This window comes from Orcinus orca, chromosome X, assembly GCF_937001465.1.
Source record: "Orcinus orca chromosome X, mOrcOrc1.1, whole genome shotgun sequence".
Lineage (NCBI taxonomy): Eukaryota > Metazoa > Chordata > Mammalia > Artiodactyla > Delphinidae > Orcinus > Orcinus orca.
Window position 1 is genome coordinate 83,670,173 of NC_064580.1, and position 23,427 is coordinate 83,693,599.

At 38.7% G+C, this 23,427-nt stretch overlaps 1 protein-coding gene and 1 long non-coding RNA gene across 2 annotated transcripts in view; both read right to left on the reverse strand.

Annotated features, from left to right (window-relative positions):
- LOC117197991 (uncharacterized) overlaps nt 1-23,427 on the reverse strand; it is a 441,633-nt gene that overhangs the window by 166,303 nt on the left and 251,903 nt on the right. The gene's annotated exons all lie outside the window — the stretch shown is intronic.
- Nucleotides 15,190-17,790, reverse strand: LOC101275972 (spermidine synthase-like). Its single transcript, XM_033412218.2, has one exon. It carries the CDS (start codon nt 16,863-16,865, stop codon nt 16,200-16,202), a length of 666 nt encoding a protein of 221 aa, XP_033268109.2. The 5' UTR covers nt 16,866-17,790; the 3' UTR covers nt 15,190-16,199.

Consider the following 23,427-nt stretch of genomic DNA (forward strand, 5'->3'; position numbering starts at 1 on the left):
AGTTATTTATTTATTTTTGGCGGTGTTGGCTCTTTGTTGCTGCGCGCGGGCTTTCTCTAGTTGCGGAGAGCGGGGGCTACTCTTCGTTGCAGTGTGCGGGCTTCTCATTGCGGTGGCTTCTCTTGTTGTGGAGACTGGGCTCTAGGCGCGCAGGCTTCAGTAGTTGTGCCACACAGGCTCAGTAGTTGTGGCTTGCGGACTCTAGAGCGCAGGCTCAGTAGTTGTGGCGCACGGGCTTAGTTGCTCTGCGGCATGTGGGATCTTCCCGGACCAGGGTTCGAACCTGTGTCCCCTGCATTGGCAGGTGCATTCTTAACAACTGTGCCCCCAGGGAAGCCCCAAGATAAGCATCTTGAGGGTTGGTGTGACATCTCTCTTTTTCCTACTCTAGCCCCAGTGTCTAGTATGGTCCCCGGCACAGAGTAGGTGCCTGTGAATGTTTGATGAACCAATAATGGGAATGGTTCTCAAATTTTAACTCCTACCCTGATTTCTTCCAGAGTTCCCATCTCATATCTCCAGTTCCCTATTGGTCATATACCTATGGATGTCCCTTCTCTAATTTGTTATTTACCCAAAATTATCTTACCTCAAAAAACTGCCTTGCTCTCCTCAGGATGACCTTATAGGTCAATGTTACAGTAACCTCATCCAGTCTTAAAATCTAGAAGGCACCTTTAACTCTTTCTTCTCCATTGGCCCTTTAATCCTTCGGCTGCGATATGGCTTGAAGATATCTTCTTCATTTTCCGTAGTCTACTTCACTAAGTGAGCTCCAGTTTCTTTGATCCTGTACCCTACCTAGCTATTAATACATGAGCACTTACCTTCAATATATGTCTTTATATATTACGTACATGTAATCCAATAATAATATACTGCTACTCCCCATTCTCCTACCTATTCTACTCCCTCTCCTTTAGCAATCCAATATGCTTTATAGTTCCTGAAACATATCAAGAAAGTTATACTGTATAGCACAGGGAACTATACTCAATATCTTGTAATAGCCCTATGATGGAAAAGAATATATATATATGTATATATATACGCACATATATATTTATATATATATACACATATATATGTGTATAACGGAACCACTTTGCTGTACACTTGAAGCTAACACAACATTGTAAATTAACTATACTTCAATTAAAAAAAAAGTTATACCTCTGCACCATTGCAAGTGTTCTCTCTCCCTGAAAATTCCCATTTCATCTGCCATTGCCACAGAATTCTGTTGAAATTGTGCCACCACCACCACCACCATGCTGACAAAATCACGAAGTATTAGCCATTCCTTTATCTTTCTTCCTGAAGTACTTTGTCTAGACATCTAATAGCAGGTAGAATGCTGAATTATAGATATCTCTGTATGTTTATTTCTCCCTCTGGACCACAGGTCTCCAAGCAAAACTAGCAGTAAAAATGTTTAAGCACCTACCCACCCCCACATATACATACATATGTATATTATTATATTACTGTGTATATTACATTACTGTCCATATTATTGTATATGTTATATATTACTATATTATATATATTATGCCATATATATTACTGCAATAATGTGTACATTATAAAATATGACAACCAAAATTGAAAAAGAATGAGCTAAAACAAAAAAAATGATTAAAAATTCTAACATGTTTTTTACCCCTCCCAATGTATTATTTTGAACACACCCCTGAGGTGTATGCACTCCTCCTTTTTGGAGGTCTATAGTCTACACTATTCTTGTAGCCTCCAACCTTTGGTAATCTCTCCCACTGGTCAACCCCTGTAGCACTCATTTGGCACTTTTAGTACTTCTTGTACAACTATCTAATTTGAAATTAACCAGAAAACTTTCATGATTGATTATTTTCATGCAATAATATTTACTGAGTTTTCACAATATACCAGAAACTTTTCTGGGCTCTGGGGTTACAGTACTGAATAAGAAAGACAAGGTCCCTGTTCTTATAAAGCTTACATGCTGGGGTCAGGAGAGAGAGAAATAAACAAGATAATTTTATCATATAAGTGTAAGCAGCTGGAAGATCTGCAGTCTATTGTATATAGTGAGAAAGAGGCTTTAGAATTAGGCAGACCTGGATTCAAATCCAGGGTTGACCACATACAAGATCTGTGATTTAGGCAAAGAACTTCATCATTCTGAGTTTGTTTCCTCATCTGTAAAGTAAGATTAATAATTCTCTCAAAAGGGTGCTTGTGAGAGTGAATAATATATAAACTTTCTAGCATAAATGCCTGGCCAGTGATATTATTAAATTATATTTTGGAAAATCTTCATAGCTAAAACAGCATCTATGTTAAAATATGGTTCTATCTAAAGGCATTTACAGTAATTCTAGAAGTAGGATATGGGAATTCTTTTCTCAGTTCACCTTAATTGGATAGATTTGAGGGCAGATTTGAATGTGAGAGGAATATACTGTGGAAAATATTAAGGAAGGGATGTTCAGAGCTAATTATCTACTTAAGATCAGAAAAAGAATTGCTGTTGACAGTTTACTTACCTGACAACTTTCCCAGAAGGTGAAGAATTGGCAGTTCATCTTTACTGAATAGTCGGTGCCCTTGAGGCAGCCTTGAGTTCCACAGATTAGAACGGAGTGGATAGAAGCAAACATAGAAGAACAAAAGGAACCCCAAACTATCTTTCATGTTCAATCCCCTACCTTCCTGTATAAAATGGTCTCAGCCTACAGAGTTAAGACATTCACCATTTGCTTCCTGTGAATTTTCCAGTTGAAAGGTGTACATGGATATAGCAAAGCCTAACAGCCTCTTTTCCCAAACTGTGAAGTGGAAAACCACAGACAGAGATAAAACTTAACTAAATACCAGTAGCAGGGACATTAAAAGGCTACAATACCCAAGTTCAGTTAAGCAAGAAGTGGTGACTGACACAGAGAGTTTATAAGTTCCAACATGACTTCTGAGAATATATTAGCGCTTGATGAAGAGTACTCACAATTGTGAATGTGCACATTTAGGTGACAAAAAAAACACACTGAAAAGGCATATGCTGCTATTTGCTTAAAATCTTGCTCATAGGCAATGTTTCCTTTGATTACAATTACGTGATTTTTATTAAAACATTTTATTTTCTAATAGCAATTGAATCAGAACTGACAGGTCCATCTTATTACCTTGGCAATTAATGTCTTTTGGATGTTTCATAAAATATCCAGACCAGAAATCCACTGGGTTTTTCCCCCCTCTCATTCCGCTTTTTAACTGTTTTTCAAAAAACCTGAAACTCAAAAAATAAAATAAAAATAGCAATTACAGTGGTGAACTAGCCCCGGTTTCTCTGAGTCCTATCTGTCTTTGCCTGATGATTTGTATATTTTAAATTCTGGCTTCTTTTCACTCATCTGTAAGGAAATATTTGATAAAAATTCACACCTGCCAAAGAACTCTTTAAAGTTTTAATATTCATAAGCCTTAACCTTTATGGCTAACGTCTTGTCACCTAGGTAATTGTGCATTAAACTTCATAAATAGTAGACCAGTCCTTTGAAGTTCAGTCTCTCTAGGTCTATCATGAGTGATCAACACCAGAAAACAGAAATGAGTAACTAAAAACTGCCCTTTCATACTCCAAGAATGATGACTTATCTGGTAACTCATACGATGTTAGAAGAAAGTTACCAATACAGTCAACAATTCATTCCCATTGATAGGGTAAACGGGTTCACCCAAAACATAAAACAACAAATGGAAGGTCGACTTTTATTTTTATTCATGAATGCAAGATAATCACCTGAAGTTCAAACATAGCTGGGAAGACTTTAGTTATGGTACATAGTTGAAAGAGGGTGCAGCACACACACAGCCATTTCATTTGAAGTCTCTGTTGATGGATTTTGACCACGTCTCAATAGCATACTTTAAATGAACCATGGTTTTATGTGATAGGAAATGATAATATAGAAAAGTCATTAGCCAGGAATTAAAGGAGAGAAAATAAACTATTAGCAATTTTAATTCCAGTCTCACCACAGAAGTGACTTTTGACTCTCTGCACGTACTAGTGTTACCCTTTATTAGTCATTTGAATATGTCATTAAGTATTCCTACTTAAATATTTGGTGTGCATTAATTAAATTTATTAACATGGTGCTTTCCCACTTTTCCTTTCCGCTGCCCTACTCCAGCCTAGCACTTTGACTTGCCTGGATAATCACAATAGCCTCTTAACAGATCACCAGGCCTCTAGTTACCCACAGGTCCAATCCAGAGTAATTATCACCATCAGAGTTGTAATAATAGCAGCTGCTATCCTTGAATGAGTACATATGATGTGCTGGTTATATCGTGTGGAGTTTTAATTTAATCCTCACAATTCTCTAAGGTCAGTACTGTTCTTATCCCCTTTTTACAGATGCAGACACTGAGATGAGGTTAAGTAATTTGTTCAAGGTCAAATAACTAGAAAACAATAGACCTTGAACAAGTTTTGCCTGTTCTACCTTTAAAACATAGCCTGAGTCCTCCAATTCTATCTATACCCCATACAAATTCTCCACATTGGCCAGAGCCACCTTTTTTAAAGCATAAATCATATGATATCAAACCCTGCTTGAAACTTCCTCTAATGGCTTCCCATTATAATTAGAATAAAAAACAAAATCCTTACCGAGGTCTACAAAGACGAATGTTATCAGACACCTGCCTCCTTCTAGAGCCTACTTTCATGAAGGTGTCCCCTTTACTTACTGCAGTCCAGCCACGCAGGCCTTCTGTCTGTTTCTGGAACACATCATGCTCATTCCCACAAGGGTCTTTAAATCTGCTCTTTCCTTTGACTGGAAGACTTTGCCTCAGATATTCCCGTGGATCATCCCATCATTTAATTCAGGTCTCAACTCAAATTTCACCTCATCAGTGAGGCCTTCTCTAACCACCAATTCTAAAGTCGTTTCCCTGGTCGCACCAGTCATTGCCCTATTTTATTTTCTTCATCACACTTATCACTATCTAAAATTATCTGGAAAATGTCTTTTTGCATGTTATTGTCATTTGTCTCTCCTGTCCATAGCTAAAAAGTAAGTACCATGAGAGCAGAGGTCTCGCCAATATACGTCACTACTATGGCCCCAATTATTAGAATAGTCTCTGGTAAGTAGGAGCTTGATAAATATTCATTGATTGCATCCAGTTTTCTGACTTCAGAGCACCAGCTCTTAACCATATGCTAAACCACTTCCTAAAGGATAGATTTCTTCACCTTACTTCTTTCTTCAAAAATCATCAGTATTGCCATTGTCTACAAAATTAAGTTCAAGCTGCTCAGTTTTGCTTTTGAGGACCTTCACATCTAGCATGTCTTTCTGTCTGACCTCCTCCTGCAGCCTACCTTATGTGTTATGACTGAAATACAACAGGGGAATCTGAATACACCCTACACTTCTCCTATACCCTGAACTCCCACCATTTCTACCTATAAAATATTAGATACATCCTTCACAGCCAAGCTCAAATCACACCTCTTACATAAAACTTTCCTAACCCCCCTGCAATATTGTGATTTATAAGAAATATGTATGTAATCATTCAAGTGATCAAAATATATTTCTCATACATATTTGGTCTTTGTCCAAGGCTCCTGGCTCACAGCTCCCCAAACCCATGGAATTTCCTGAGTGGTAAGAGCAATGGGAGCATCTTTTGTCATAATATTTGCTCTCTTGACCTCAGTTCCAGAAATACCTTCAGAGCCGTTACAGTGAAATAACAAGCCCCCTTTACACTGCAACTAAGTTAATGTTAATGAGGTGACTTTTGGAAAGCACCTGAAGATAGGGGTTGGTTGCCAGGAGAATCAACCAGGAATAGAAGGTTGGAAATTTTAGTCCCACCCCTGGAATTCCTGGGAGGGAAGAGGGGCTGGAGGTTGAATCAATCACCAATGGCCAATGAGTTAATCAATCATGACTATGTAGTGAAGCCTCCATAAACACCCAAATGGAGGGAGTTCAGAGAGCTTCTGGGTTGGTGAACCTGTGGAAGTGCTGGGAGAGTAGGGCACTCAGAGAGGGCATGGAAGCTCTACACACTTTCCCCACACCTAGCCCTATGCATCTCTTCCCTCTGGCTGTTCCTGAGTCATATCCTTTTACAATAAACTGGTAATAATCTAGTAGGTAAAATGTTTCTCTGAGTTTTGTTAGCTACTCTAGCAAATTAATTGAATCCAAGGAGGGACTTGTTGGCAATCTATACTTGACCATCAGAAGCACCTGGACTTGTGATTGGTGCCTGGTGGGGGGTTGGGGGTTGGGGGGTTACAGTCTTGTCGGACTGAACCCTTAACCTGTGGAATCTGTTGCTATCTCTGGGTAGATAGTGTGAGAATTGAGCTGAATTGAGGGGCACCTGCCTTGTATCAGAGAATTGCTTGTTGGTGTGTGGAAGCGCTCCCCATACACACGTTGGAATTGAGCACAGAACCCTTACCCCTTCACTCAAAATGTTTCCCTTCACAATTTGCCTCATGGTACTTTGTTGATCTTAAAACACTCAGCACAGTGTACCTCATAATAAAGTTATCTGCAGCTATGTCTGCCTCCAGAAGGTTACCTCTTATTTTCCATCATATTTTTGATACAGGTTCTAGCACATAATGTGTACTCAAATGGTGAACTGAATTAAATATTTGCAGTTCTCCCATCCCTGTCAGCACCTATATATACTATTTACATTATTTTATTATTTTTGCCTGTTGCTTTTTAATTGCTTCCATTTATTTGACTAAGGTATGTAATTTTCCCCCAGCTAGACTTTAAGGTAGGGAAGCCTTCTGTTTTTTTCTTTAAAGATTTCTTATTCCTTGCCCTTTCTCTTATCAACACTACTCGCCTCCCCTTTACACCTAGCACTTTGCTGAATATATAGCAAGTATACAACATTTATACAAACAGTGAGTGAAGACTAAACAAATAAGTGAATAAAAAGATTCCACTAGGTTTAGTCTGAGAAGTTGAAAAAATAGCATGAGAGACTTCAACTAGTTTTTCCCTTTCTCTGTTTTGAGTGGAACAGTGGCCAATTGGGGAGGAGGGCATATGGTGGTAGCCCTGGGCTGCTAGCCAGAGGCAGGAACAGGAAATTGGAATCCCTTGGGTGATAATTTCTGACAGATCTGCACAGAGATTTAAGAGCAAAGAAAGGACCAAGCAGACAAAGCAGGGTCATGATATTACTTGCCTTCTTTTCCCTGCATACCTCCCACGTCCCCCATCACAGAGATATGCACAGCTCTGGTATGAGTAAACGCACTATTTGATTTTTCCTTAGCATTGTTCTTTCAAGTTACTACGGAAGGCTTAAAAATGGCTACTTGTCAAGGATCACCATTTGTTCGGCAAATAACAGAAAACTATTGTGTTTATGAACTTTATTCATATCCTCGGAAGGAAAGATGACTAAAAAAATATTAGTGGACTGATAAATATTTACTGATTAATTAAGAGGTTGCAGTGGCCACAATTCTTTGGTTTTTAAACATAAAATTGAGTCTGGACAGGCATCAATATTTAAGGCATCTTCTCTTTTTTTGCCCAAGACGGCTTATGACATAGTCTAGATGAGTCAGACCAAACAAATGTCTCCTGTGTTTTTCCAGAATAAACATTTCCCAGAGGCAGAACTCTGCCTTCAGCCTTGCCTATTAAAGCACAGAGCTGCTTGAGCTTTTCTTATAAACAGAAGGCAGAGGAAGAGATGGAGAAGGAGGGGGAGAAACACAAGGCAAAGTTTCTAAATGAATAAACTAAACATCGAGCCTCTTGAGAAAAACCAGCAGGTTTGACTGATTGTTTTTGTGTTTGGTGAGTTGTATGTTTGTTTCAGAAAGACCTCTCCAGCCACAGACAAAAGCAAACAAACAAACAAAACTAACAACAACAGAAATTGGAGAAGTGACTCAGCCTCTGAAGACTATCTAGAACAATCATAAACTGATGAAGCTCTAATTAAATGACCCTCTGACAAGTAAGAAAAACAAACAAAAAAAATGAAACAATACAAAAAAATCACCATCATCAAGATGTCCAAGCATGTGCAATAAAGTCTCCAAGGAGACTTTTCTGGATCCAGACTGTAGAGCAGAGGAAGCAAAAGAATGATGAATAATGAACAATGAAGCATGTCAATTCCATGGTTGCTAAAGAAAGGAATTTCACCCTGGGAATCAAGAACAATCTCTTGATAACTTAGATCTTGAACAATCTCTTGATAACTTAGTATAATTATATCATCAGCCAGTAGAAAATACTTTTGATTGGAACAGGTCTTTAATATACTAGAAAGGCCTTCACAGAGGAACTGTCTAAAGTACAGTAAATAACAGCAGCTTTTGAAAGTCTGTCTTTTTGGTTTTAGAAATAAAATTCCCCTTACTAATGCAATCACTTCATGCAAGGGGGCTGTGGTCTATTCCTTTTTTCATACAATGAATAAATTGAGATTTCTTTAAAAAAAATTTCTGACATATTTTACTTCAACTCCAGGTATATAATAGTTTCACATAATAGCCTCCTATAATCTATAGCTGGCAACTAAATACACAATCCAATACCCAAATCCTTGAGGTATCTTTGACTGTCATGCTACAAATACTGTCTCATTTACATATGTCTTTCTCTGAATGGTAGAAAAGTTCCTTTTTATATGTAACTTACAAAAACCTCTTTAAAGCAAATACATTGAAATCATGGCTGATCAGAAAATATGAAGCCCAATGAACTGTAATAAGTCAGGAATGGCATAAGCCACTTTAACAAACTGATGTCAAGGTCATTTGGAGAGAGAAGAGATACACACAAACACTCCCTCGGACAGATTTTGTGGAAGAATGGATTACACCTGTATGTTACAAAGTAAATTATATTATTAAGAAGATTGAAATCCATCAAACTCAAAACTTCCTTAGAACTGTGTGAAATAATGCATTTAAAGATCTGAAGGCTGTACATCTAATCCATTTGGTTCTCAAAATTTCTGAATTCTAATACAGAAAGGCACTTGCTGACAGACCAAGAATGTGGAAATTACAGTGGTATAATTCAAAGCACACTATATAGTAAGTGAACTGTATGCATCAGAATCACCCGAAGTATTTAGTAGGAAGACCGATATCATCATTAACATTTGAGAAACACTGATTTAGTATTTATTCTGGGTTATTCCCTTGATGCTCAAGTCTTTCTAACCTCTTTGTGTGAAAAGTTATTAAATATGCTAAATCAACGTGTTGCCCTCTTCTCAAATGACAGCAACAAACAAGGTCTTTATGGGATTTTAAAAAATAGTACTTTTTTGTATTTTGCAAACCCCTATATCCATTGTCCACATTTATTTATGTAAAGGTCAACTCAAGGCCTTTGGGGAACTTCAATCAAAAAGGTTTGTTGAGACATAAAGTGGTGAACTATTGATACTATTTTAAGCTATAATTTCCTAGAGGCCAGAGAATGTTTAACTGAACCATGAACATATGGGAAAATGTTTAAAAAGACAAACGTTTTTATGATAATGACTATTAGCAAAAATAGAAAAGTACAGTTTAATATTGACTCAGTAGAATATGAGAAACACTCAGTGAATGTTTTATACCCCCACACACACACAAAAGCCAGTTAACAGTTTTTGCTGAGCATGGGGGAAAAAAATTGCTATATCTTCCAATTTAGACACTGCAGTCAATGAAATCTGCAGAAGGTTCACAGAGTTGTGGTTTACAATAAGTCTTTCTGGTGAACTTAATTGTCACAGTGTTTTTTTTTTTTTTTTTTTGAGTTTAATCTGTTTGGGTTTTATTTTATTTATTTATATTTTTAATGCTTTTTTAAACATCTTTATTGAAGTATAATTGCTTTACAATGGTGTGTTAGTTTCTGCTTTATAACAAAGTAAATCAGCTATACATATACATATATCCCCATATTTCTTCCCTCTTGTGTCTCCCTCCCTCCCACCCTCCCACCCTCCCTATCCCACCCCTCCAGGCGGTCACAAAGCACTGAGCTGATATCCCTGTGCTATGCGGCTGCTTCCCACTTGCTATCGGTTTTGCATTTGGTAGTGTATATATGTCCATGCCACTCTCTCACTTTGTCCCAGCTTACCGTTCCCCTCCCTGTGTCCTCAAGTCCATTCTCTAGTAGGTCTGCGTCTTTATTCCCGTCCTGCCCCTAGGCTCTTCATGACCTTTTTTTTTCTTTTTAGATTCCATATATATGTGTTAGCATACGGTATTTGTCTTTCTCTTTCTGACTTACTTCACTCTGTATGACAGACTCTAGGTCCATCCACCTCACTACAGATAACTCAATTTCATTTCTTTTTATGGCTGAGTAATATTCCATTGTATATAAGTGCCACATCTTCTTTATCCATTTGTCTGTCAGTGGACACTTAGGTTGCTTCCATGTCCTGGCTATTGTAAATAGAGCTGCAATGAACATTGTGGTACATGACTCTTTGAATTATGGTTTTCTCAGGGTATATGCCCAGTAGTGGGATTGCTGGGTTGTATGGTAGTTCTATTTTCAGTTTTTTTAGGAACCTCCATACTGTTCTCCATAGTGGCTGTATCAATTTACATTCCCACCAACAGTGCAAAAGGGTTCCCTTTTCTCCACACCCTCTCCAGCAATTATTGTTTGTAGATTTTTTGATGATGGCCATTCTGACTGATGTGAGGTTTTATCTCATTGTAGTTTTGATTTGCATTTCTCTAATGATTAATGATGTTGAGCATTCTTTCATGTATCACAGTGTCTTTCAAACCCCATATGGGCAATTTCTATTGATTATAATGCTGCCTCCTGCTGAGAGCAAAACTGATCCACTGCACACTCCTTGCCAGCAGGTCACTTATGCCTCCCAAGGTTTCCTTTTAACACAATTAATGATGATGATGATGATGGTGGTGGTGATAATAATAATCCTTAATTCTTACTCAACACATTCTATTAAGATAGCTGCAAATTAAATAGGGTTCATAGAATGTCAGTTCCTTGACAGGGAAAACATAGGGTAGCCCAGTTACATTTTGATGGTAATTTGAGACTGTTTTCGGAAACTAGATCCTAAAGATATCCTTGAATTAAAAAGAGACTCAAAACACTTAACGAACAGCTATAAGACAACTGTAGACTTACTGTAAAGTTATGTCCTCTACTGTACAAAATTTTGCTTTCTATTTCCCATAACTCATATCAAAATAATTCCCAAAATGTATATTTGTGGCAGGTGGCTTCTGTTCAGTAAAGGAGGAAAACAACCTCATAGTTCTTATGAGTTTTGCAAAATATACCTGCTTACTATTTTAAAGAAATAAAAGGACTATACCAAAAATAAAACCCCACAAAACCCAACTCTACCAATTATCAAATTTTCTAATGCATCCTTGTACCCTCAGTTGGTTCAAGAGTGAAGACAGCAGCTTTCATTTCAAAGATAAGATGAGGCCAAACATGTTTTCTGAAGCTCCAGTTGTAGATGGGTCCAAAGTTGAATTCAATTTCTCTTTAAGGAGATAAATATAAAACCTAAATCTATCTAGTATTCTCTATACACTTTTTGTCTTCCTATATGTTTCCTTTATTTTTTAAAGGTCCACTTGCATCACCATTTTTTTAAATGTCATTTGGTAATAAAGCTGTAGTTATTCTTTCATTCTTCCTTACTTCCTTGGAGAAGTAAAATGAAAGGGCTGGACAATCTGACCTTTATGATCCCTTATATAAGTCTGTGATTATGGCATGACCATTAATGAACTACTTAATTGCCACTTCAATTAGAAGGAAAATACAGGCTGAGAGGAAGCACCTTCTGTTGGAACACAGATATCTCAAATGCACTTGCACCAAACTATAAAGCTGTTTCTTATGAAGCAAAATTTATGATAAGGTAATTTTAATTGTTTGGAACCCATACAAGGATAGTTATTCTCTAACTATAAGGCAGTATCATTTCAAGAGGAGGAACCCAAGAGCAGTAAAAGCCTTTATACCATCATAAAAAAAACAGGTATTTAGAACTATCATAGTCAGTCAGCTCAGGCTGCTATAACAAAATACCATTGTCTTAGTGGCTTAAACAACAGAAATTTATTTCTCACAATTCTGGAAGCTAGAATCTCCAAGAGCAATGTGCTGGCAAGGTAGGTTTCATTCTGAGGCCTCTACTCTGGCTTGCAGATGGCCACCATCTCTCTGTAAGGTCACATGACCTCTTCATTGTGTGTGCACAGGAAAAGAGAGAGAGCAAGCTCTCTGGTATCTCTTCTTATAAGGGCACTAATCCCATCATGAGAGTCCCACCCTCATGACCTCATCTAATCCTAATTACCTCCCCAAAGCCCCATCTTCAAATACCGCCACATTAGAGTTTAGGGCTTCAACATACACATTTGTGGGGGACATCAAAATTTGGTCCATAACGATCAGGTTACCTGCCAGCACAAACTTTTGTCATCTTTGCTAAGAGACACAGATTTAAAGGACTAAGAGTCAATACATTGAATGCAATACGAAGTAAGAGTTGAACAGTAGAAGCATCTAATCTGAATAATTCCTTTTCACTGTGAAAAAAAAGTACCACCCCATCCCACCTCTGCCAATAAACTTGTTTTTTGCCCAGGCTGGCTATTTAAATGCCCTAATTCTTTACTCCACCTTGTCTATTTATGCACTAGCACTACAATCATTTCTGTGGTGAAATCGACTGAGAAAGTATTTTTTTTCCAAGTTGGCTTTAGTGTCTAAAGACCTCCCTTCAAAAAGTGAAAATGCAGTGTTCAGGAGGCCTGTTTCATCACTAGACATGAATTACTCCACCCAGTTGGGACTGTGATGTCCTCGTATTAACTAAAGGTCCAGATTCAGCAGTACACTGTGGAAACAGTAAACTAAGGCACAAATTTTGTCATTGTTTGTCATCATGGTGCATCTGTTTTCCCACTTTCAGAAGGTACCAACTCTTAGGAAGACTTGAAGGGCAACTGCTATGGTCTGAATGTTCATGTCCCCCCAGAATTCATTTGTTGAAATCCTAACTCCTACGGTGACGGTATTGGTAGGTGAGGCCTTTGGAAGGTGCTTAGGTCATGAGTGCAGAGCCCTCATGAATGAAATGTGTTCTTATAAAAGAGGCCCCAGAGAGACCCTATGCCCCTTCCACCAAGCAAGGATACATGAAATCTACAGAAGAGACCCCTCACCCCACCATGATGGCACCCTGATCTCTGCCTTCCAGCCTCCAGAACTGTAAGAAAAATTTCTGTTGTTTATAAGCTACCCAGTCTGGTCTTTTGTTATAGCAGCCCAAGCAGACTAAAACAGTACTTCGTTTAAGAAACATTCCACAAAGCTCAGATTTCACAGAGCAAACTGTAAAATACAATTTTAGGATAGTAATATTGGGTATCTGGTTTTCTTAAAATTTCTAACTATAATTCAACACGATTTTGGATTCTGGTCATCTAAATACATATTTCTTGGTTTTGTTTTCTGTTTAAGAAACCACTGAACCACTGCTGACTCAGTGGTTTGTGCACAAAACTCTTCTTTATATTCTAGAATGGTCAGTTCAATAATCTCTGCCTCCAATGGTACCCCAAAACTTCTACAATAAAACAGAATAGATTTATTTTTGCCCTTTTCAGTTATTTCAATCCCTGATGTGGTCACCAGTGGCCCCTTTCATTAATCATACAATATTATAAATTCACATACATTGGGACCACTGGAGCTACTTTGAGATAAGCAGATTTCAAATTAATTCATGCCTACTAATTTTGAGATCTGAGTTGAAGTTTCTTAGTCCTGTGTCACTCCATGGATATGACAATCATAATCAGTTTCTACACACAAAGTATGAGCAATTTAGAGATCTAAAATTAGTGTGTGCAAATTATTTAAATGAGTGCTGCATAAGAGATTAATCGGGCCACAGGAATGGCTAGAGTGTCTCAAATCCGAGTTCTCATTTATTTTCTTCTCTACTAATTGTCTAACCAAAGGTAGCACAAATTTCATTTAGTGAACTTATAGTACAGTGTTTTGTTTTTTTTTCAAACCTACAGTGATCTAGCCTCCATAGGTGAATTTAAACATTTTCGTCCATTTTCTGACTGAAGATTTTTTCAAAAGGAATGTGCAATAAAGTTTAGCATGCAGTGGAGAATTAATAAACATTGCTGATCAATAGGAACATGAACTAATGACTTTGTCTTGCTAATCCTATGTTTTAATCACTTGGTTTATGACTTCTACATACCCTTATTACATGTCCTTTTAGTCAAGCAAAGCCAGGGCAATTTTGAAGCTTACAATTTAGTTTCAGCTATTTTTACAAAATAGAAAACTTATGAAACTGTTTACCTGTCCTAAACACATAAGGAAGAAAATCTAAACACAACCCCACAATCCGTGTCATTTACATATAATTTCTATTTTCATCCTTTTTAATACCATATTATAAAATAGAATTGCCTTTATTGACAAAGTTTAACTAACTGAATTTTGAGTGAGTGTTGGTTTCTGGCTTTATAATTGTTTTAACATTATAACTTTAAAAAAGGTGTTTTCTTATAACATCTCTAATTACCAAAGACCATTGTAAGATGCATTTTGGAGTTGTAAACCCAATAGCATGTATCAGTCATGTTTTAAATACTTAGTTGATGAATGAATCAAGGAGTCTTCCTCTTCCACATTCCAAGGAAGATTTCCAGTACTTAGTGGGCAGAATGGTTATAGCTCATAATCTCTACTGTTACATCAATGTCTAAGCCTGTATAAGGTTATACCTACATCTCAAGCAAGAAATGTTGATCTTCGCATAGTTTCCATAAAGAAAGGCAAGATCCAATGAGGCAGTGTGCAAACTGTATACCAGAACACTTGTAGTTGGATTGTGAAAGAACTTCAGGGTCAGATTTGGCTGATCACCTAGTAGGTGTTGGGAGGCACACCAACTTTCAATCCTAGCTAGGGTCAGAGAGCCTGTTCCTAGGTAGCACATATTTCCAAGCCCCATCACTGTTACCTTCCACCTCCTTTTAAAAACACATTTGCCATAAGTAAAGCCAACAAGACACTCAGAGAATTCAGGCATAAATGTTTATGCATTTGGCATTACTATACAAGTTTGGGAGAAAACAAAAAGTGAGTCAGAATTTAATTGAGGGTGTTTATATAACACAGCTGTACATGAGCAAGTATGTTACCACAACATTCTACATTTAGCTTTCTGGAGCCCAAGGCAGACTTAAGATCTAGAATGGGCCTCTTCTCTGGAAAATCCTTCTCAAGATCTTTTATCTTTATCAAAGAGGATTATTTCCACCTCCATCCCATAGCTCTTATGGGTGCTAGATAACACACGCCTACTCAAATAGGCTTCAGATATTTGGAATCTAGGCAAATGGGGCCTTAATTATTATTCGGTGGGCTTGAATTTTACTCTGCTAATTTTGAGTGAATGAAGAGCATTCAGGAAACTCTTGCCTGTTTCATTTTTGTAGTTTTCTTCTGTTTCTCCTTTCCGTTTCTTGAGCCCTGCCTTTCTTTTTATATCAGGCAAGAGATTCACTTAAAGTGAAGGAAGGGAATTGTGAGAGAGAGACTATTTCTGCCCCAATTTCAACTTCTGTGTTCAGATATACTTCCCTATGACCCACCACTTTAACACTAATTTATGTTTTAGCTTCTTAGTGAATAGCCAATTTGTAGCTCATCAAAATACTCTCTCCTCCTCCAAGACATAAACTCTACTATGAAGTTCTCAGCTACAAGTGGCTTAGAGGAGAAACTGCCATTTCCTCCAAAACAGGCTGTTGCATACTCAAAACTAAACAGTATACAAATGTCTTGCGTTGAGTTCCTAATATTGGCAGAATATTTGTTCTCATTGTTGTTCTAGATACATGTGTTTGGTGAGTGAGGGGCGACAGAGGTGGAGATGGTGCTGTAGGCACCTGGTATAAACTTGCAAGCTGAACGCCACACAGAAAGTCCTAACAGGGCAGGCCGGGCAGCATTCTGGGTCCTGTAACACTGGATTCGGAAGCGAGTCTGCAGGAGTCTCATCCAGGGCTGGCGGCGTCCAGCCACCCTGGAGGCTTGCTGGCCGGAGGTCCTGGGCGGCACCGGCAGCGGCGCCTGGGCTCAGCACACATCATTCAGGGCTTTGCGGGCAAACTCGGACAGGATGAAGGGTGCCCGATGTACATCAGAGTTGTAGTATTTCAGCTGTATCTGTTCCACCTGCTTCTGCGTCAGGGGCTGCACGGGCTCCAGGAAGTTGGTGCTTGGATTTTTGCTGCACAGTATGAAGCCAATTTGGCAGCTGGGGTAGGTGGGGATGGTGCAGTAAGCGTAGCCGACCACCGGGAAGAGTGATTTGCAGAACTGCCGCATCACCTTGATGAGGTCCAGGTGCAGCCACTGACACTCGCCCTGGCAGCAGAGGATGCCACCCTCCTTCAGGGCCGTCTTCATGAGCCGGTAACAGGAATCCTTGAATAGACTCTCAGCAGGGCCCAGGGGGTCTGAGGAGTCAGTGATAATGACATCGAAAGCATCCTGGTTCTGTTTCATGAACTCAAAACCATTATCCACATGTAGGATGAGCTTTGAGCTCGAGTAGCCAACGGCCATGCCCGGCAGGAACTTCTTGGAGACTTGAACGACATCCTCGTCGATCTCGCACTGGACCACGGACTCCACGGAGGAATGCTTCACCACCTGCCGCAGGACACCCCCATCCCCGCCCCCGACGATCAGCACCTTGCGTGGATTGGGGTGGCTGCAGAGGGGCAAGTTGGCTATCATCTCCTGGTAGGAGAACTCGTCCCTCTCTGTGCACTGGACGACGCCATCCAACACCGGCACGTCGCCGTAGCTCTTACTGCGGAAGACAGGGATATCCTGATACCGCGAGCACTGATGGTGTAGCAGCTGCTCCGCCTGCAGCGACAGGGCCTGGCCGGGCCATGCGCTGCACGTCTAGCGGAACCAGATGGCGGCGGGGCCGTCGGGGCCGGGCTCCATGGCTGGCAGGCTGGCAGGCGGGCAGACTCGAGGCCGGAGCAGCGGGATTCCGGCCCGGGACTGCAGGTAGCGCAGAGCCGCAGCACAACGGGACCAGCCCCACCCAGCGCCAGCGCCAGCGCCTCGCCCTAACCCCGCCCGTGCCCTACCACCACCGACGGGGCGGAGCCTGCTGGCAGGAGCGAAACCCGAAACCTCTTTGCAGAGGCCTTTGGTATCTTTTTATCTCCTAGCCATTTCTTATCATTAACATTCTACCCCATGTCTCCAGATCACTGTGTCACTTCTGTGTGGCATAATCCCCTCCCAGCACTTCTGGGAACATCCACTAGAGACCACAAGCTGTGCTGTGCCCACTTACCAAGCAAACACATTTAATACAAAATTATAAAAATGAGGGCTTCCCTGGTGGTGCAGTGGTTGAGAGTCCACCTGCCGATGCAGGGGACACGGGTTCGTGCCCCGGTCCAGGAAGATCCCACATGCCACGGAGCGGCTACGCCCGTGAGCCATGGCCGCTGAGCCTGCGCGTCCGGAGCCTGTGCTCCGCAACGGGAGAGGCCACAACAGTGAGAGACCCACGTACCGAAAAAAAAAAAAAAATATATATATATATATATATATATAAATGATATTTCATTACCAGAAAATATGCGTGTCCTAGAATAAAATTAGTTTTCACTATGAAGGAGGAAAGCCTTGTGAACTTCTGTTCCCCACTGCATAGCTTGACAAACTCAGCCAATGTCATGAAGACCAAATAGACCCAGGCCCATTTTGACCTGGACGGAGGAGTTTGCCAGGATTTGGGACTCTCAGTGTTAAAACTGGGGAAGTCTCTGGCAAACCACTGGGTTTGATCATCTGAAGACCAACTAAAAGTACTGGATAGCGCTACTGTCAAGAAAATCAAAGCCTCTTATCTGCTTTCTGCTGGAAGGTACCTTTCTCATTAAACTTGAAGTCACTGATGATTTCCTCTCTTACTATATAACATTGCTTCCTACCTGGTGCTACCACCTTCTCCACAAAGACAAAATTCTGTGTCCTCTAGTTTTCTTGTTATTGTGGTTGCTGTTTTGACAAAAATGATATGAATTTCTTTTGAAATTGTCACCTTAAAGATTCTCATGATAGTTTCTGGCATCATGGTACCATAATTCCATTTCCCCCTTCATCTCACCAATGAAAGTAGCTTGAGTTTTGCTGACTACCTCATGACACTTGCATGCGCATTACATTTATCTTGCCATCACAATAACAGATATTGTTCCCATTTCCTGATGAGAAAATAGAGGCTAAGTGGAATCAGGTGACTAGCATTGGTTGTAGAACTAGTCACAGGATAAGCCTACTCCGTATCATGGCCTTGGCTTTCCATATTAATAATGACTCTCCTTTTTCTAGACTATCTGTCAAATATGCCTAACACCTATAATCACAGAAGAAATGTGACCCAAAGCTTGTAGATTAAAAGATCTACTGGAAAATATTTTCTCAGCCCTGTCTTGTGCATAGCTTAGATAGCTTCATGGTTGACTTTTCTAATTACTCTCATGAGACCATAAAATCCAACTCTCTGACAGAATGCTATTGAGTTGCTTTCTTTTATTTTTACCTTGAATATGCCGTTTGTGTTTTAAATGTTCATGGCAAACATTACTCAGACCATAATATTTCAAAATATTTCCCATATTATTTCAAAATATTCCCATAATATTTCAAAAGAAAACCATATTCAGGAGCCTGAAAAATGAGGCGGGGAGAAATAGCAGTCCTGAATTTTCATTTTACTCAAAGTACTCCTGATCAAAGATTGAATTTCAGGATACCAGACCAAATAATTTTTCTTCAAAATTGAAGATAAAATCCTCTTTATTTTTCTTTTCTCTTTGCCATGCAAGGAAAAAAAAAATATGTGCCAGTAATCCATAATTCACTTTATTGGAAGAAATTTCTTGGGAATTATATTCTAGAAATGGCTATAGTCTGGCAATTCTAGAATCTATACTAAAGAAGTCATTTCAAAGGAATTTTCCAAATAAAACCTTTTCACTTTGAAAAATGGCTCTGCTTTAGTCAAATTCACACAATGAAGGGAAAATTAAAGCCTAAAGTTAATTCTGTAAGAGTATAGGAATACAGGCAAGCTTTGATACAAATTAATGGCATGGAATCAAAACACAAACTTGAACAGTTTATTGGGCAGAATATCTGCAAAGTTAAAATATACACAGAGGCAGTAGTTATGAATGTGAAGAAAAATATCAAAACAAAGATCACTGAAAGACAGACTTATAGTTCAGCTTTAACTGCCTACAGGGAAGTTTTTATTTGAATTCAGTTCATCCTAGACGATTCCAAAATGGGAGTTCAGTGAACCCTAACTTACAAAGAGAACTGACAGCCAGTCAGGTACATTTCACTCCAGTCAGTTAGAGCTGATGTTGCCTTCATGGATTTATGGTACTCCCAGGGATCTGTCTATCTATCCAGCTCAGGCCAACTGTAGGGAAATTAGTATAAACAATATAGACTTCCAATCTACAGGTATAATGTATAAATGATTAACAACCTTAACCCCCTCAATTTTATTTCTTATATTGTAATACTTGTGTGGCTCAGATTTACATAACAGAACTATACAACGTTTGTTGTAAGAAACATGCATGTCCCTAACAATTCTCGTAATGTGCCTCTTTATTTAACACTGTTGCTTTAACATTTACAAACTATATGTTGTTCAAACTAGTATCCTATTAAACTGTAACTTTAAAAGTACAAAACATAACTTGCCATAATTTATAAATCAATGATTACCATTTGTATGGACAGTGCTTGGTAAACTGAATAAGATAAATAGATGTTTAAACATCTACCTTTACACCTCTGGTACTTTATGATCAGTTTAGGAGGGAATGATATCACAATCACTTGTGAAATAACGTCATCAAATCATTAAAGCCATCAGGTTCTAACATTCCCAGAAAAATGGCCTTATTAAAATAGACTGATGAACTATATTGTATCATGAACCTGGGTAGCCCCATTCTACATTTAACATATCCAAAAATATCATAGAGCTGAAAAGACATTCAAATGAAATAAATATATACTTTCCATTTGATTATTATAGTAATCTATCACATTGAAATAATGCAGTGTGTCCTATCAAAGCAAGGTTCCTGCTATACTTCAAAGACTATAGCTGAGACAGTAAAATACCCTTCATGTTTCACATATATTTCCTATCATCCACTAGGAACATCTATTTTTATAGGTTTACTTATATCTTTGGGGTAGAAGAGAGCAAAGTGGTATTATTAAAGTTGTAAGATTGTAAGAAAAGATTTGATGATTTTAGCACAGTATTGAGAACTATTTATTGGTTCTTTTAAAAATTATATCTCTTCAACTGTTAATGATGCATACTGAACTACTTATGGATGAAATATGATGAATTTGCTTTAAAATATTCCAGGCCAAAAAAAAAAAAATGGGTGGGATAGATGAAGCAAGATTGGAAAGGTGTTAATAATCATGTAAATTGGGTGATAGTTACGTGGAATTGATTATATTATTCTACTTTTGTGTGTATGTGGAAATTTCTGTAATACAATTTTTTAAATTATTATTATAATTCATCCTATCTTCATGGGACTTAACTCTAGTACGTGTGATTTAGTGATGTATATGAACTTTATGTAAAAACACCATGTTTTATTCTTTTCTAAATCCAAACATGAAAAAAACTGACCTGTAAATGATATGCTACCACAAATACAGAACTGCTGAAAGTGTAAAATCAGCAAGATTTTGTGAGACCGATTCTTGAAGTGATTTAACTGATGCCTTTATGTCTCAAAAGTAGTAGGAGAAACAAAGGATCAAATTTAGGCATAGGTTCCCTGATGTGAATCAATCAACTGTTTAGTTAGAAACACACTAGAGGCTGTAAAGCATACAATAAAATAGACAAGACATTGCCCCACCTGTCAAAAAGTTTCCAGATCAGCAGAAGAGACAACATTAGCACACACCAAACAGCAGATAGTTGAAAGCTGAAATGCATGGTCCAAGTAGTAATTATAAAGGAATTTATCAAAAGGAGAGTTTTGTGAAAGTCCCACATAAAAGATCAGAATTGAAACGGTCATTTTAAAATGGATAACATTTGGGGACGCAGGATAAGGTATTATGTTGCATGTAGAGAGTTCAACACAAGCGAAAACATTAAAAGTCAGCATGGTATGTAGATATTAAAGAGAGCACGTACCCTAGAGCAAGGGACACATGTAAAGGAATAATAATAATGACAACAGTAATAATAATAATAGCAGACATTCTGTGCAAGGCACTATTAATAATACCCCAATTTTGCAAATGAGGGAACAGACACAGAGAGATTAAGAAATGTGCCCGAGGTCATAGAGTTTATATAATGATGGAGCAAGGTTTTGAACCCAGTCTAGTTTCAGGATACATGCGCTGACTCCCATGGCATACTACTCAGTAGGAAATACGACTTGATAGGTAGTTTGGGAGCAGATAATAAAAGTCAGACAGAGGACTTTCCAATTGATGCTAACCATATTGGTGCCTGACAGGCAAATAACATGGGGACAGAATTGTGGCTGCACCATCCATTCATAGAGCTCATTTCTGATCCTAAAGCTGACTTCTCTCCATCTTCACTTCAAATAACCACTACTTTTATGGACTGTCCAAAATTGTTCAGCCTAGAAGTTGAGAGCTAACTTTTGATCTCTCAAGTCAAAGAATCATAAAAACGTGGCACTAAGTTTAAGCAACTTGGCTGAAAGCACATAACTTTGTGTTGGATCAAAGAACTAAAAATCCAAAGACTCTTGGTCTGAACCCCAGACTTCACATACAAATGTACACTTCTCTCAGAACTATAATTCCATAGGCTGAAACTAGAAGTGCATGTAACTGGATCCCAGCCATTTGTCTCACATCTAATGACACAATTTGGAAACTATTACACGATAATTCACAGCCTGTTGTGCTGGGTTTTGCACATCAAGCACATAAAACTAAATAGTGCAAATATTTCTCATAATTCTTTCCATTATTATTAAGCTCAATATACAAACCCCACTGTTTAACACTTGGAATAGATCCTGGGACCCAGAATAAAGGTATAGAATCTAAGATTATGATTATTAATAGTCTCCTCTCCTCATACTTTTCCTGTTGCCTCTGACCGTGACACCTGACTTGTTCTCAGACCTGTTGACTGAATTATGATTTTCACTCCTTTATTATCTATGAGAAGTATTAAGTTATCTTACCAAATCTCCCCACCTTTAAGTCCAGAATTAACTCTTGAGGAGTAGAAAGCTTTTACATTGTTATATAGGAATGACTTTCCTGAACTCAGGTCACCGACCATGTTGGTTGGCCCCAGACTTTCCTGGTTTGGGCACTGAAAGTCCTGCATTCAAGGAAAAGCCCTCTGTCCCAGGCAAACCAGAACAGCTGGTCACCCTAGTGTCTGGCACACTGTCTAAAATGTTAGAAAAAGCAGGTGGGCCTGTCTCCATAGAGCTATTTGTGTATCTATGAGTTGTTTGATGAAACAAAAGGAATATGTGCAGATGAAAAAAAAATAGAATAAAAAGTGAAACGCTCCCTCAGCCTTCTGGAGAGACATGTAATCCTAGCATGAGAACTCCTGCCACTTGGAAGAGAAGTGAGCCTTTTTCCTAAACCTGATATGATCTGTTGATAATCAGCTACAAGAAAGGTAAAAACACTTCCTAGGAACTCTTCAAGTTGCAGTAATGCTGCTAACGTGCTGTGCTGGGGAAGTAGGATACCAATTTACCTGAAAATCAAACTAGCTCTTAATTAAAACTAATCGTACAACACAGAATTTCTACATTGTAGTACACTGGCCCATGACCCAGTTTTCAGGAACTATAACAGTTTCGAAATGTTTTCTTTTATTGCAGCCGAAAACCCAGTATTAGCATTCAAGCAAAATGACTCACATTTATTATTAAGGTATTCTCTGAGAAAGTCACCGTTTTACTGAAAGCAAAGCAGGGCAAAAAGAGGAAGCTGGTATTTGAGTAAAACATCTTCTCCTTAGATCCTTACTGAGTGTGGTCATGGCTTCTCAACACACACTGTAGTCTCAAAAATACTTGAGAAAGGATCTGCGAGTAAGAGTTCCCCTTCAGAAAACTAAGGAACCATTTTCCCCTCTCATAGACACTATGTTTGTGGGACAGCCAGGGATGAAATGAATTTTACGTTAAAAACATCCAAAGATGTTTTGAAGACACTTCTCTTTTCTTCGAAGAGAAGTTGTTTG